This window comes from Podarcis gaigeae (assembly GCF_964106915.1).
Source record: "Podarcis gaigeae genome assembly, chromosome: 13".
In the NCBI taxonomy this organism is placed as follows: Eukaryota; Metazoa; Chordata; class Lepidosauria; order Squamata; family Lacertidae; genus Podarcis; species Podarcis gaigeae.
The window spans coordinates 44,853,128-44,868,556 of record NC_139689.1 but is presented as its reverse complement, the minus strand read 5'-3'; the positions used below and the strand labels follow the sequence as shown (position 1 = coordinate 44,868,556).

Here is a 15,429-nt window from a genome sequence, read left to right as displayed (position 1 = left end):
ATCACAAAAGGGGCAGACTCCTCTCCTTACCTTTCCCACCCCGACCTGGCCACAGTGATCCATGCAATGGTCACCTCCAGGCTTGACTACTGTAATTCGCTCTACGCGGGGCTGCCCTTGAAGCTGTCCCAGAAACTCCAGTGGGTGCAGAATGCTGCAGCAAGGCTCCTCACGGGGTCTCTGCCATGGGAGCATATTCACCCAGTGCTTTTCAGCTGCACTGGCTCCCGGTGGAGTACAGGGTCAGATTTAAGGTGCTGCTTTTGACCTTTAAACCCCTTCACGGCCTAGGACCCTCATACGTACGGGACCGCCTCTCCCAGTATGCCCCACGGAGAGCCTCAAGGTCCATAAACAGCAACACCCTAGAGGTCCCAGGCCCTAAGGAAGTTAGATTGGCTTCAACCAGAGCTAGGGCCTTTTCAACACAGGCTCCGGCCTGGTGGAACGTTCTGTCTCATGAGACCAGGGCCCTGTGGGATCTGATTTCTTTCCGCAGGGCCTGTAAGACAGAGTTGTTCCACCTGGTTCCACTTTGGCTTAGAATCAGTTTGATTCCCTCGCCCTCTTTCTTTTTCCTTTCTCCTCCTGTGAAGAGGCTGCATCCTAATGTTTTAATGTTGTATTTTAATCTTGTTTTTAAATTGTATTTTAATCAACTTGTTTTTATTATTGGTTGTTAGCCACCCTGAGCCTGGTCTTGGCTGGGGAGGGTGGGGTATAAATAATTATTATTATTATCATTATTATTATTAAATCAGAGTGTTGATCCCAAGAGTCATTTAGTACTAGGGATATACTATCATCCCCCTTAACAAAATGTCCATGACGATAATGAAGTGGAGAATGAAATCATAGAATCATAGAATCATAGAGTTGGAAGAGACCACAAGGGCCATTGAGTCCAACCCCTGCCAAGCAGGAAACACCATCAGAGCACTCCTGACATATGGTTGTCAAGCCTCTGCTTAAAGACCTCCAAAGAAGGAGACTCCACCACACTCCTTGGCAGCAAATTCCACTGTCAAACAGCTCTTACTGTCAGGAAGTTCTTCCTAATGTTTAGGTGGAATCTTCTTTCTTGTAGTTTGGATCCATTGCTCCGTGTCCGCTTCTCTGGAGCAGCAGAAAACAACCTTTCTCCCTCCTCTATGTGACATCCTTTTATATATTTGAACATGGCTATCATATCACCCCTTAACCTCCTCTTCTCCAGGCTAAACATGCCCAGCTCCCTTAGCCGTTCCTCATAAGGCATCGTTTCCAGGCCTTTGACCATTTTGGTTGCCCTCCTCTGGACACGTTCCAGTTTGTCAGTGTCCTTCTTGAACTGTGGTGCCCAGAACTGGACACAGTACTCCAGATGAGGTCTGACCAGAGCAGAATAATGAATGAATAAGGCATCCAAAGGAAGATGTTTTGTAGAAACTGGCAGCTTCAATTGACTAGGTAAATTCACGACAGAGAGGTAGCATTTCTAGATGCCCTGCAATGACTGTGCTTTATAACAGCTTGTCATGGAAATGGCGAGAGAGGTGGTCACCCTGGCCTTGATCTTAAGTGGTACCCAGGAACTAGTGTGAGACGTAAGTGTTGCTGAATTGACTGTGAACAGCGGTTGTGAAGCTGTCAAAGTCAACATAGATGTAAGTTGACAATTTCCATGTTTGGCTTCCAAAGGAGAAATTTTTAGAAAATAAGGATATTGATAAAAGGGAAGTTGAAAGGGAATGCTGAAGGATATATAAGACCAGAACATTAGAAGCTCAGCTAGACTGAATATGTAGCACAAAGGCCAAGTGGGTGCCGCCATGGTCAATGAGAAGAATCAAGGAAGCCATTGGAGACAAGCAGGCATCCTTCAGAAAATGGAAATCTTGCCTGAATCAGAAGGAAAAGGGAACACAAGCTTTGGCGAAAGAAATGCAAGCAGACAACAAGGCACGCTTGAAGAGCCTCAGACCTAGGGGGCAAATGCAGCCATTCAGGACTCTCCCCAAACCATGCACCCTCTTCAAATTGCCCTCCTCAGACCCTTCACTGCCTCTTATCTCTGTCCTCTCAAGGGTTTCTGTCTGGCTGAAATATGTCATTGAACTGCGGCCATGCTAATAGCTTGGATGGAGAATGGTATGGAAGGAAACTTCTGGCTTTTTGTGGCTGGGATGTAACGTTGCTCCACCCAACAACGCCACGCAGAACCCACAGAGTTCTGTATGAGGCAGAAAAATGTTCCCCATCCCTGCATCTAGCAATGCAAAAAGTTCTGAAATCTTCAGGGAGCCTCCATGAATAGACAAGGCCTCCTTGCTTCAGAAGCTCATGGAAGGCAACCGGGGTCATGTGGAGTTGCAGCTAGCATGCTCATCCAGTTGTGGCAGAAACTCAAAAGCATTTCTCCCCCTACATACAGGCCCAGGATGAACTGATGAACTCAGGCCTCTACCTTGTGCTCTTGCTTCACCTGTATGAGCAAAGGTTTGCAGAACTCATGAGATTAAACTACAACCAAGCCTCCCGAGATCGGGTAAGAGGAGAAAGATATCTAATTCCATCTCATTGTTTATACACAGCAACCTAAGTTCACTAGCCTCCCATCAGTGATTGCTGTGATAAGTTATGTATGAGGTGTTTGATGTAAAAGTGACCCAAACTCTTAGGGTCCTGTTTCAAGGAGCAGAAATTGGCCTCTGCTGAAAATACCAGGGTACCTAAACTGGTAAAGGGTGAAGCAGCTGTGAGATGAATCGCATCATTCGGTTAGACTCAACTGCCCTACTATGCTGGTTGTGAGACAGGGCAATCCTACGCATGTTCTTAGAAGTAAGTCCTGCTTTGCTCAACAGGCACTAGGGTGCGTGTTTAGGATTGCAGCCTAAAACCAGTTAATGCCAGTTCTTCATCTTTTATCGCAGGGCATTCTATTCTGCCTCTTGGCTAATCTGATGTCAGTACAGGACCGTAAGCACTGCCATAAAAACTCTGTGCTGCAATGTGATTTTTTTTCCAAGGGCTGTCTTCAGTGTGCACTTGTAGCAACCATAGCTGTACATGCATTCTGTATCTGTCAGCATCTTTGGCCATTTGGTAATTAGGTCCTGTCAGATAACTGCTAAATCAGTTACACATTTATGACCCCTTTTTGCTACTTACAGGGTTGCATGGGGCTGGCTCTCAGACACTATCATATCTTTCACCCCCTTCATTGCCCCACACAAGTGCTCTTCCCTTTGCCTCATGTGTCTCATTTATGACATCAGAAACAAGTGAACAAATAAATAAATAAAGTGACTTAGCTACGAAATTACAATCCTCTAACACGTGATAAATATCCAGGATGCCTTAAACAGGCCAATAGCTTTAATATGACCATATGTAAGGTACAGATATAAAAAAAGGAACCTATGGGTGCTTATTGGTATGTACTTTGGTAGAAATGCATGCTTTACTTGTGACATCATATACTAAACTGCCAAAATTCTAGGTGTCTTTCTAAGTTTTTTTCAAACCTACTGTCTTCTGCTTGAAGAACCTACAGAATCCCCCCTCCCCCTGATATAGGACTGCACTCCCCAAAGGTATCCAGCCATAGGGCTGTGGGCAAAGAAAGCAATTTATTTTTCATTTTATAGACAAACATTTACCTATTGATTGTCTCTTTTAACATTATTTTCACTGTACCTTACATTTCCGCAATGGGATGGTTTACCCACTTGTCTTGGATTTTTAAGATGTTTCTTTGTCCTCCTTTAAAGTGCCTTTTCCGCAGGCCATGCCAACAACATTGTTGTTGAAATACTATGTGTCTCGTCACTCTTATTAGGAACAACATGTATTAATCCTTTTTTCCTTTCCCCCTAGCTCTCAAGACAGCCTAGAACAGAGGAAAACCAAAGTAGGTTTATGTAGGGCTTACAGCAACTCCTATTTCTCAGTAACTTTTTGCAGTATTCCTGATAAAGGAATCTTAGATCTACCAAGATGCTAGATTCCCTTAAGGTGCATCTAATCAGAGGTGCAAGTGTCTCATTAAACCACAGGCACTGCAGAAGATAATCTGGTTTCTCGAAATAACAAAGGGAAGCTGTGTGATTTTAGAAGAACTGGAGGTTTGTCAAAATGGGAATTATATTCCATGGGGCTTTATGAAAATGGGAAGTGTTTCCTAGCCCTTGTTTGCTTTGTACAAAGAAGAGCTCAAGGTATCTGAAAGGGTAGAAATTAATTTACAAGCAGGGAGAGAGAGCTATAGTGGTTGTATTATAAACAAGTAGGGACTGAAGCCCAAGCGCAGCTTCATCCACTTGTCCAACAAGGATGCTGGTAGCAGCTTCTCCCTGTAACTTACCCCAGTGAACATGAATGGAGAAAACCAGTTGCACAGACCCATTCCTCTGTCTTACAGGGAGCCTGTGTGTTTTGTTAAGCACTGGAAATAGGCAAATAGATGAATAGTCATTATTGGGAGGAAGGTGTTTTGTCCCAGTAGCCCCTGGTGAATCTGAGCTGTTTTGCATTCTGCATAGTGTTAACAAGCCTGCAATCCTCTACTTACCTAGGAGTAAATCTCACAGGGGTTCTTATAGAAGATTGAGCTTTAAAAGCCCTTTTACTACCTCCTGGAAATTAGCTTGACACTGTGGCAAACATAAAACTTCGCTTTGAGGCACAGCTTTTTTCCTCTCACTTTTTTTTAAAGCTTGACAGTGCCTTTCAGGAAACTTGAAATTCCCCATCTTGCTTGCTGCATTGTGAGATTTTAATGAATGCTAATAGAGATGTCTCCCTATTGTGCCATTTAGACCTGTTCATTGTTGGTAAATACTATGCACATTTACTTACTTAGAAAAAAACCCTCCTAGTTCAGATTACAGCCTACCAGGTTTATTGTGCTTTCCAGACTAGAGCAGGAAGAACAATCCTCAGTCAGCAGGTATAGTTGTGTATATTTGTATGTGTGTATAATATATATACACTCAGGTGGATATGCAGTGGTGCAAAAAAGCTGCAAGATTCAAGAAGGCCACTAGTAGTTCTATATAAGGCTTAAACAAACAGATACTATAATGACGACTAATCACAACAGCAATAACTGGTGATAATGATAACCCTTCCTTTGTTAAGTAACATCAACAGTGGGTATGAAATTGATTGAGGCCTGTCTTGGCTCAAGCAAAGACTTCCTTGTGCAAATTCTAATATAGCAATTTCACACTGGAATCTCCATTTGAAGTGCCTTGGGAAACCGAAGGCTTCTCCCCATTGGTTTCTGGGCGTTTTGCTTATTCTTTTGCAGACTGTAGCGTATCATCTTGAGTAAGCAGGTGAACCCTATGGCATTGGCTTTTATTAGGATTTGTAATGCTTGAGTAGACACGGAGATAGTGTTCGCATCTGGGTTAGTGGCAGGGTCTTCTTCCTCCGCTTTTGTCTGTTTTATATTAGGGGTATGTCTGAAAGTAAGGACAAGTCTATCACAGAAGGACTGTGATGCTCCACTGCTTATAATATATATGGTGCTTTTTTCTTAGAAAATGGGTACTCTCACTTTCCTACTCATGTTGAAATACTGCCCCTCAATGAGGCCAAACTTAGATTCATAAAATGTTTAGGGGTATGCGTACCCCTGTGTCACCCCAGAAAAAAGCACTGTGCGGGGGGGGGGGGAGCACACACGCGCACACACACACACACACACACACACACACACCTTCAAGGTGTTCAAATAAAGTTGGTTTTCCGTCAACATACCCACATGGCTCTTACCACTTTTGAAGTTCCTAGATAAGAATAACATTCAAATCAGGAGGCCCCTTATACTGTATTTAGCTAAGTTACAGAAATGCGGCAAACAGCTTTTTAGCTTGGTTAGTTATGCCCCAGTAACGCCCCAACTCATGGTGTCCAATGTGGTTAACGAGCGATGAGGTGAAATGCTCTCTGCATGTACCAAGGGGATTTCCCTCCTTTATAATATCACATTTCGGAGCTGAGCGCTTGCAGCCTCAGTAGAATTTGAAGCTGTGCTCCAAGTTATCTCTGCACATTCTCTTGACTTCTTGAGTTCCATCTCTCTTTATTTAACAGCAAGCTTATGCTGTGAAAAAGTTGAATTGAAAATAAAACATTTGCTTTGGACTGCAATCGTAACCCGCTGGGAGTAAGCTCCACTTAATTCAGTATGACTTACTTCTGAGTAGACATGGTTATTAGAATTGCACTGTTAGAAGGACAACTTTTCCCTCTGTACAATCATAGGAAAATATACCATATTTTTCGCTCTATAAGATGCACCAGACCACAAGACGCACCTAGTTTTTGGAGGAGGAAAACAAGAAAAAAATATTCTGAATCTCAGAAGCCAGAACAGCAAGAGGGATCGCTGCGCAGTGAAAGCAGCAATCCCTCTTCCTGGTCTGGCTTCTGGGATAGCTGTGCATCCTGCCTTCGCTTCATAAGACGCACACACATTTCCCCTTACTTTTTAGGAGGGAAAAAGTGAGTCTTATAGAGCAAAAAATACGGTAATTTTCTCCCCCACGACCAGATTGCCTGCACTCCTATAGTTCTTGCATTGTTTACAGCAGTCATGGGGGACTGACAGTACAAGCCTCCTTAAAGCAGCCTTTCATTTATTTGAGTCGAATTTCCTAACATAACATATATCCACAACTTTTCAGATAGTCCTAGCATATGGCAAGTAGGAGTTAACTAAATTTGGCACCTTGGATGCTTTACTTTTTGGGCTCTCTGGCTCCCCGATTTTATGAAATGTGTCAAAACAAGTCTCTGGAGATAAGTAATTAAATTTGGATTTATGGTGAACATTTGAGCCTCCGTTGCTCTTTTGAGTAATAGTGTATTGAATGCATTTAAGGCAATTGCCACATTATACAGAAAAGCGTTCTAAGAAGTGATTTATTTCCTCCATCTTTGCAGATTCAGCCAATTCTGGCAACAGTGGGTAAAAGAGCTCTCAAGAAGGATCTAAGGAGGAGACCTCTTTGGGAATCTGACCGAGAGCCCTTCTTCACATCCTTCAACTTTCACTCTTTCTTAACACCAGGCCACAATAAGTATGTACGCCACTCATATTCCGTGTCACCCATTGAAATCAAAAGACTTTTTAAGGGTCTGGGGTTGTTTTGGCTGTTTGTGTGGTTTGATTCTTGTGGGTTTTCCCCCTTTTCTTTTTTGTTTTTGAAGTTGCAATATTGACTGACAATCTTTTTAAAACAACATGGGTTATTAACAGCAACTTGCAGAGTGTAAACTTTTTAATCTCTCCTATTTCCTGGCCCCCAGCTACTCAGATCAAAATTTAAAACATTGGCTAGGGTTTCACGCGTGTGTTGTGTGTGTGCTTTGACTGACCTCTGGCAAACCGTCCGAGATGGCAAACTAGGTATCTACATTTGCAGCACCTGCCCTACTAGAATCCACTCTGCACCATTTCAGACATGCGCCTTTGGGATCAGGGTTCCCTGGAGATAAAAGCAATGTTTTTTACGTTAAAACTGAGTTGTTGTACGCCCAGCCTTTTCACAGGACATTTCATGGCACACAAATGTAAATGTATTGATGTACTGTTGTATGATCAGTCTTATAACATTATTGCCTTCCTTTGAATGGCAAGCCCTAATAAAAAATATTTAATCTTTTGTTCACTCCTCAGGCACCCCCTCCCATGTTCTTTTTTAAAAATTTGATCAGTAAGTGAACAGGTTGTTGTTTTGGAGGGAGATTCCCACAGGTGAATATCAGATAGCCAGCACATTCCCCTTGTGACAGAACTTTCAGGAGAGATGCTTTAAGGCAATCTGTGCCTCTCTTTCCTTCCCACCCATCCCTGCTGCATCACGCAGCCAACATAGACTGCCAATTCCTGGGTTCTGTACAGCATCTGCAACACTGCCAATGCTGGATTGCTGCTAAAATAGTAATAGCAGCAAATGCAGCTTGAATGACTACTGATTACAGTGGACCCTCCGGATATGAATTAAATTCATTCCGGGAGTCCGTCCGCAACCCGAAAAGTCCGTAGGCAGAGGTGCCACTTCTGTGCACGCCGCGTGATTTAGCACTTCTGCGCACACGACGATAACTGGAAGTGTTCAGGGTTTGCCACGTTCATAACCCAAAAGTTATGTATCCAAAGCGATACGTAACTAGAGGGTCCACCGTATACTAAGAGCCCACACTGGAAAGAGGCCATGAAACTTGAAGGTTAGAGCAAATTTATCCCATTTTCACAATTGCAGCAGGCGGCACTTGAAGAACTTGTACTTACTGCTGTGCTGCAATTGCTGGTGTCAAATGTGAAAAGGCGGCGTTTGAAAACGTGTATTACTGGTATTATGCTTTAGAGCGAATTGATTTGCATAGGGAGAGGCACTTGGGATGTCGTCATCTGCCCCAGTGGTAGAGCCTACGATAGAATGGCATTCCTCATTGGGTGTCGTCCAGTGCTATCATGCCTTTCACAAACGCATGTGCACTCTGTTTCAGAATGGGTTTGCTTGGTCCATTGTGTTTTAGCACTGAAGGGCTTAACTGGTCCAGTGTAGTGCCTTGAATTGTAGCTCAAAAGACAACTGTTTTTGAACTACAATTCCCATCATCCCTGACCACTGGTCTTGCTAGCTAGGGATGATGGGAGTTGTAGTCCAAAAACAGCTGGAGGCCCAAGGTTGGGAAACACTGCATTAGAGTTTTTAAGAGTTTATTTCCAGAGGTTTCTCCACATGTTGACACAATTCAATGGCTGATAAATTGGGTGGATCCCACTAGCATTCAGATTGTCTTAGCTGAGAATGAGCTTCCCTGGCTGTTCTCCTAAAGGCTATGTGAGCAGTTTGTGAGGTAGGCGATGGGAAAGCTGAAAGGTTTGGGACAGGTTGAGTTGAACAATTGGGCTGAGCCCACATTTTGCTCATCTCAAAAGACTGCAAGACTGACGTTCTCGAAATTCATCTTAAGTCCAAATATAGCCACTGAAGAGGAATTTCTGCCATTACCAATCTTGGGATCAATCAGAGTTGAATTTTCGCAACTTTAATTAAAATGACGCACTGCACAGTGAATGGTAAATTCTGAGAAAGCAAGAAATGGGGCAAAAGAGATTTTTGGCTTCTTGCGACTACTGAAAACCATGGAAGAAGATGAAGAGTCTGCTTTTGCTGAAACAGATGAGGAAATGAAGCTTTATTCCAAGATTCTAGAAGACTTTTTTCTTTTTTAAAGCAAAAGTAATTACTTTAAAAGTTGCCAGTTTCTTTTCCAGCATCTTTTCACATTATTCAGAAGGGTGATAGGAAATGCATTTAATCTGAGGCATTTTTCCAGTAATTGCAGACAAACAAACAAACGAACAAACAAAGAAGCAAACTTCTCATTATTTTGGGATATACCTCTTCCCTCCTTGTACGGAACGCAATGATAGTTGTCTGGTTGTGTTTTATTCACCTTGAAAGCAGAGAGGGGAATAAGATGGTCAAGACTGTTGTTAAGGGGTGGCTATGGTACTGTCATAATTACTGAGGAAGAGTCTGAGGGAATAGCAGCAGCATACACATCCGAGAAGAGCCTTCCCTCCTTTCAGGCCTGCTATTGCACTTAATTCTTGAATATATATTGACCGGCAGGCTTGCCTTCTTGGCAGAAGGCATTTCCATGACAATTCCTTTGTCAAAACGTTGAAGAAGTGCTCATACAGCACATCAACATTCTTGGGGCAGAAGCTTTGGTTTCAGAGAATATCCATTTCAGTGAACATGGATACTGAGTTCTCATGCCTGCACCATTTTCACGTCTGCATTGGAATCCTCTGTTCAATATTGCTGCAAAAGGGTTGCTGCTTCATTTGTAAAATGAGAGGTTCCCAGCACCCGAGCCCAGAAATTGGCCTTTTGCCTGGGAGCTTACCGCAATTGCCCAGACACACAAGGCTGGCCTGTGGCTACTTATGAGAGAGATGAAGGCACACTACGTATTACCGAAGGCATTGTTACTTCACACATCTCATGGTGGAGTCCAGGGCAAAGTCATTCAAATTCAGCCCTCAAAAACGATCCCCTGAGCAGAGAAGTTGTTTAGCATTAGCCATAAACCAATATGTATGAACATCTTTATCTAAATCAAAAAGATGCCCAGGAAACAAGCAGCAGTCATCAAGGGAAAAGGAACTGGAAAACCTAAGATTGTCTCAGAAACTCTCCATACCATGGCCTGGTATGGCAGCTTCCAGGTACCTAACGATTAAAGAGACAAAGGTAAACATTTTTATGAACACTTAATATCCAGCTTAAGTGAAAATTACCAGATTTTTTTATATATATACAACAATTCTCATAATTATTTGAGTAGCAGAAAAGAACTATTCTCCCCTTATCATCTTTAGCACAGCCACTGTTCAAAAGTTATTTAGTTGGAAGCAGAGGATAAAACGACAATCACAGCATCCCGTTCAATTTTTCCCCCTTAATTCCACATTTCTTTCACCCAAGATCTCTCACTAGCTCCTAGCATATGGTATTCAAACCCAAGTTGTATACTTATTCTGGAAGCAAGAAAACTTTAGTGTCCTGTTGCATTGCTTAGAATGATTGAGAATTAAGTGGGAAAGGGGGGAATTGTAGAACCTTTGGCCATCACATCTACACACAAAATACCCCCAAAAGAGGGTATAATTGTCAAACATGCACTTTGATACAGTATAAAATGAGAAGTATCAGAAAACAAGTTGTCTATACCTCTTATCCAGCAAGGCAACAACAAAATTAAAAGAAATGCTGTTGTTCTGAGGGCCTTTCTGCAAAAAAAACCCTGTTTTCTGCAATAAATATGCATTTGTTTCCCATTTTAAGTTCAGGGCAGTGTTTCTGTTGCAGATACAATGCATTTTCTTTAAGTGCTCAGACCGCAACATTTTGTTCTTGGGGGGAAAGCAGGCCTTGCCTCGGGTGGACAACTCATGCTCATTGTTCCTGTTCAAAATGCAGATGTCTCAGCCCCACACCTGACCTACTCGATGCATTGTTTCGTTTTGTGATCAGTGGGAAAAGGACACAACCCCCAGGACCATTTAGCGAACTCCCCACCACCACCACTTGTTTGTAGAAGGGCTGATAATGATGTTCGATTCTTTGATGGCTTATGAGTTTTGCAAGGAAGTGCCTATGTAGCCGGAGTCATTGTTAAAAGAGGCAGAGGCAAATAGCAACGTTTCTATCTTCCTCACCACCCCCAAGCACACACCCGTTACTCATTTGTCACCAAGAGGCCATCCTGAAGCTGCGAAAACGCTTGTGGCACCACTTTCAGTCGTTTTCGCAGAAAGGCCCTCTATACGGCAACAGAATTCAACAGCAGAATGGTTTCTATGGCAGTGGCACGGCTGGGGAAGCATTTATCTCGGGGTATCTCCGCATCAGAGGAATAGAAGATCGAACCACCGTTATTAGGAATTCAAGGGCCCATCACTCTTTAAACTATCCACATGGCTTCAAGAAGTAATCCAAAATAAGAAAGGCGTGTTCTTACCAAGAAGAACACGAGGAAACCCTGCAAGCCCTTCCCTGTTTTAATATTAGAACCATGCATGCATTTTCATTCTCTAAGGAAATGTGGAGAAGACACTGCAGAGACTGGAGCATCCAAAATGAGGTTTTCTAACTCTCTCTCCAGCAAATGAACCACCTTCCCTTTTCTCCCATGGCTCCTCTTTGAGAAGGGCAGACGTACAAGGCCAGGGTTGAATTTCTTCTAGTGTCACATACAAATGGGACTTTTTTTTTTTTTTAGTATTTCTCCACATCTCCTTAGCAGTTCACAGTCCTATCTATTGACCCTGCTGTTGCCCTATGCTGTCCTCGGGGGCTTGATGTTGAGATGGCATGTTATGACAGGTACTCAGGTCCCTCCCTCCCCCCACCCCGGCTCGCCAATTCCCCCACTAGTCTTGCTGTTCGTTCATCTCCATATCAGACACCAGAATGTTCTTCTCTGCAGATTCACTGGGGTTGGAGTTGGTACGGCTGTAACGGGCACTCTCAAACGCCCCTCGCTCTGAGGTCCTCCGGCGCTTGTACAGATAGATAGCAACTGCTATCAGGGCACACAGTGCTAGGGAGGAGAGGATAACCACCGCGATGGCCTTTGTGTTCTCCAGGAAAGCTGCAAAAGAGAGGGAAGAAGGGTCAGAAGGGAAGGAGACCCGTTTTTGTGGAAGAGCGAGGGGGAGATTTTGTGCACAGAACTGGCCAGGATTAGTTTCAGTTTGCTTAGCGGGATGCGGAATTTTGAGCAGACACATCGAAATGGGGAAACTCTTGCCATTTGGGTTTCAAAAGGAGAAAATCTCCCTAAATCTCCACCTAACATCTCTCTGCTGTCTATATATAAGGGTCTGGTGACTTCTGTTTCAAGTATCTGAAGAAGTGTGAATGCACATGAAAGCTCATACCAATAATTAACTTAATTGGTCTCTAAGGTGCTACTGGAAGGAATTTTAAAATTTAATTTAATTTATTTTATTTAGACTACGGCAGACCAACACGGCTACCTGCCTGTAACAATCTCTCTGCCAGAGCGGCAACTTTTGCACAGATCTGTCTGTGCTAAAAACAGCCCCTTTGTGTGCCAAAGAACCAAATTCCGGGGTGAATATTATAAACAGATATGTTAAATTCGGTTTGCAGAATGTATTCAGCTTCTCTAACCATGGGAGAGGAGTAAGAAAGTATGCAGAGCACTGAAGTGCCACCCACTCACTACTAGAAGCTCTGCTCATTCCTCCATCTAAATTGTTGCTTGCCACCCTGCACTCCTTTCGGAGGAAAAAAACGGATGAATAAAATAAACTAGGTCCCCAGTTACCTAACAGTTCAGTTTAAATGTAAACAGAGTCCCTTGGCATGATGAATTCTGCTCAAGATACAAGTTCTATAAATCCATGAGAAAGCATGGATAGCTCAGTTGGTTAGAGCGTGGTGCTGATAATTCCAAAGTTGCAGGTTCCATCCCCATATGAGACAGCTGCGTATTCCTGCATTGCTAAATGATCCTCTGATTCTATGATACTCAGTACACCCAGAAGCATAGCTAGGCTCCCTTGCGCCCTTGGCCAGGAGCTGCCTTTGCACCCCTCCCTGTCCCTGGCACCCTTGACAACTCCAAGTCAGGGCAGAGAGATGCATATTTTTGCACCCCCTTGGGCCTGCATCCTTGGCAGGGTCCAACCTGACCAACCCCTAGGATGGAGCAACATCACCAATTGCCTATGCAAAACCACTGAGGTTTTGAGAACATACCGTTCAAGTATTTGCAGAGTCTTAAGAGCGGTTGGGACTTCCCAAAGGGCATGTTTATAAATCTAAGATGGGCTGGTTCCTCCCTTGGTAGTTGAAATATACTCAGAGTCAAGTGTGGATTTCATGCTCTTTATTCAGCTCATAGTAGCGAGGAATGGAAGTTCCCCCAAAACGTATGCTTTATATACATTATTTACACAATGGGCCCCACGTGATTGGCTAATTCCGGGATTCTCCTGTAGGCCAATCAGGTTGCGGATTCACTTCCACCTGGAGCTGGATTGGGTGGCTCCTTCGGACCAATCAGACTGCTGCATTCTGAATCCTATTGTTCTAGGACCAATCAGACTGCTGCATCTGAATCCTATTGTTCTAGGACCAATCAGACTGCTGCATTTTGGATCCTGTTCAACTCAGTAGATAACAGCAGTTCACCTTGTTTTTTAAACAAAAGGCAGATCCAAGTCCTACCTTGGAGAGGAGGTAGCAGAGGGCCCTGGCAGAATGCCCCTTAGTAGCATATGGCCCATGACAGGCCCTTTTCAGACAATGAATTATGGTGCTGCATTACAGGCCCCACAATTTCCCTGGTGGGGATTCCTGGTGGGAATTGCTGCCATGGGGTGGTCCATTGGGACCCTTCGACCATGGGCTTCCCCTCCCGCTTCAGGTAAGGGAGAGAGTTGGCAGAGGGCAGGTTGTGCTCCAAGCACAAAGGAGGAGAGAGGCTGTTTGAGGTAATAATAATAATAAATTTTATTTATACCCCGCCCTCCCCAGCCAAGACCGGGCTCAGGGCGGCTAACAACACCAGGTATAAAAACAATTGATTAAAATACAACTTAAAAACAAGATTAAAATACAACATTAAGATGCAGCCTCATTTCAGAAGAAACTCAAATCAAAAAACTTTGGGGGGATGAAAACGCCAAATCTTCACCAAGGCCAACTATCCAGACTGGTCCTACGTGGGCCAGAAAAAAGCCAGGGAAGTCCCCAAATAGGCGTTCCATCACAGAAGGAGAAAGGAAAGAGGGGGAGGGGATCAAGTTGATTCCAAGCCAAAGGCCAGGTGGAACAACGCGGTCTTACAGGCCCTGCGGAAAGAAATAAGATCTCGCAGGGCCCTGGTCTTGTGAGATAGAGCGTTCCACCAGGCCGGAGCCAGTGTTGAGAAGGCCCTGGCTCTGGTTGAGGCTAATCTAACTTCCTTAGGGGCCGGGACCTCTAGGGTGTTGCTATTTATGGACCTTAAGGTCCACTGCAGGGCTTACCAGGAGAGGCGGTCCCGTAGGTACTAGGGCCCTAGGCCTGTCCAATTCACTTGTGCCCAGTCATTGCAACTGAAGAAGGTCCAGCTTTCCTGTTTCAAATTCTCACCACCTTCTACAGTGCAAAAGGCACAAGACTCTGGTTTTACAACCAGTTTAACAGACTGGGAGTCCATCTGTTTCAGGACTGGTATTCAAAGGAGGCAAAGCCAAGCTCACCTACAAGGAGACACGGCAACCAGTTTCCAGTTTGGTACGTACCTGATCTGGAGAGGCTGCTTTCTTCCGCTGCCATGGAAAGAGAACCCAGCCAGTGGCGGGAGAGAGAGAGAGAGAGAGAGAGAGAGAGAGAGAGAGAGAGAAAGGGTGTCATTAATTTGCCTGTTCCTAGTCCTGTTTCATATGTTGCTTGAAAACAGCCCTTCAGAGCTGCTCAAAACATTCCATAGCAACTTCCTCCATGCTTTGCTGTTGCCTTCCTTTGGCTTTCATTAGCTACGTTTCCCTTTCTTTTTTTTTTAAAGTATTTTTTTATTAGTTTTATAAAATACAGAAAGAAGAATAAAGAACGTATTATAAATGCAAAAAAGAAAGCTACGTTTCCCTTTCAACCCTAATAATAATAATAAAAGTAGTAATATATCCTGTCTTTCAATTGCAACCACACTTGTCCCCTTGTCCACTGGTAGAGCAACCTTACTGTCTAGCTCTTTTTGTCCTTCATTTTTCTCCATAAAGTAACATTAATCAAACGTATTAAGAGTAATACCTTTACTGAACCAATTTAGGAATGATTAAGAGTATGCACGCCTTTCAGCCTTCACAGAACTCTTCATTAGGCAGAATGG

At 43.7% G+C, this 15,429-nt stretch overlaps 2 protein-coding genes across 6 annotated transcripts in view; one reads left to right on the top strand and one right to left on the bottom strand.

Moving 5' to 3' along the window:
* MARCHF10 (membrane associated ring-CH-type finger 10) overlaps positions 1-7,670 on the top strand; it is a 36,511-nt gene extending 28,841 nt beyond the window's left edge. For all 5 annotated transcript variants that reach the window (XM_083709289.1, XM_083709291.1, XM_083709290.1 and 2 more), the window contains 3 exons: positions 2,414-2,527; positions 3,862-3,895; positions 6,940-7,670. In XM_083709289.1, coding sequence (XP_083565415.1) covers positions 2,414-2,527; positions 3,862-3,895; positions 6,940-6,968 — 177 coding nt within the window. In that variant the 3' untranslated portion in view covers positions 6,969-7,670. The remainder of the gene's footprint in view (positions 1-2,413; positions 2,528-3,861; positions 3,896-6,939) is intronic.
* A 1,504-nt stretch (positions 7,671-9,174) lies between these two features.
* Positions 9,175-15,429, bottom strand: part of MRC2 (mannose receptor C-type 2) — an 87,822-nt gene continuing 81,567 nt past the window's right edge. The window contains exons 29-30 of the mRNA XM_083709005.1: positions 14,843-14,869; positions 9,175-12,174 (exon numbers count right to left, since the gene is read on the bottom strand). Of these exons, the coding sequence (XP_083565131.1) occupies positions 11,954-12,174; positions 14,843-14,869 (248 nt within the window). The 3' untranslated portion in view covers positions 9,175-11,953. The remainder of the gene's footprint in view (positions 12,175-14,842; positions 14,870-15,429) is intronic.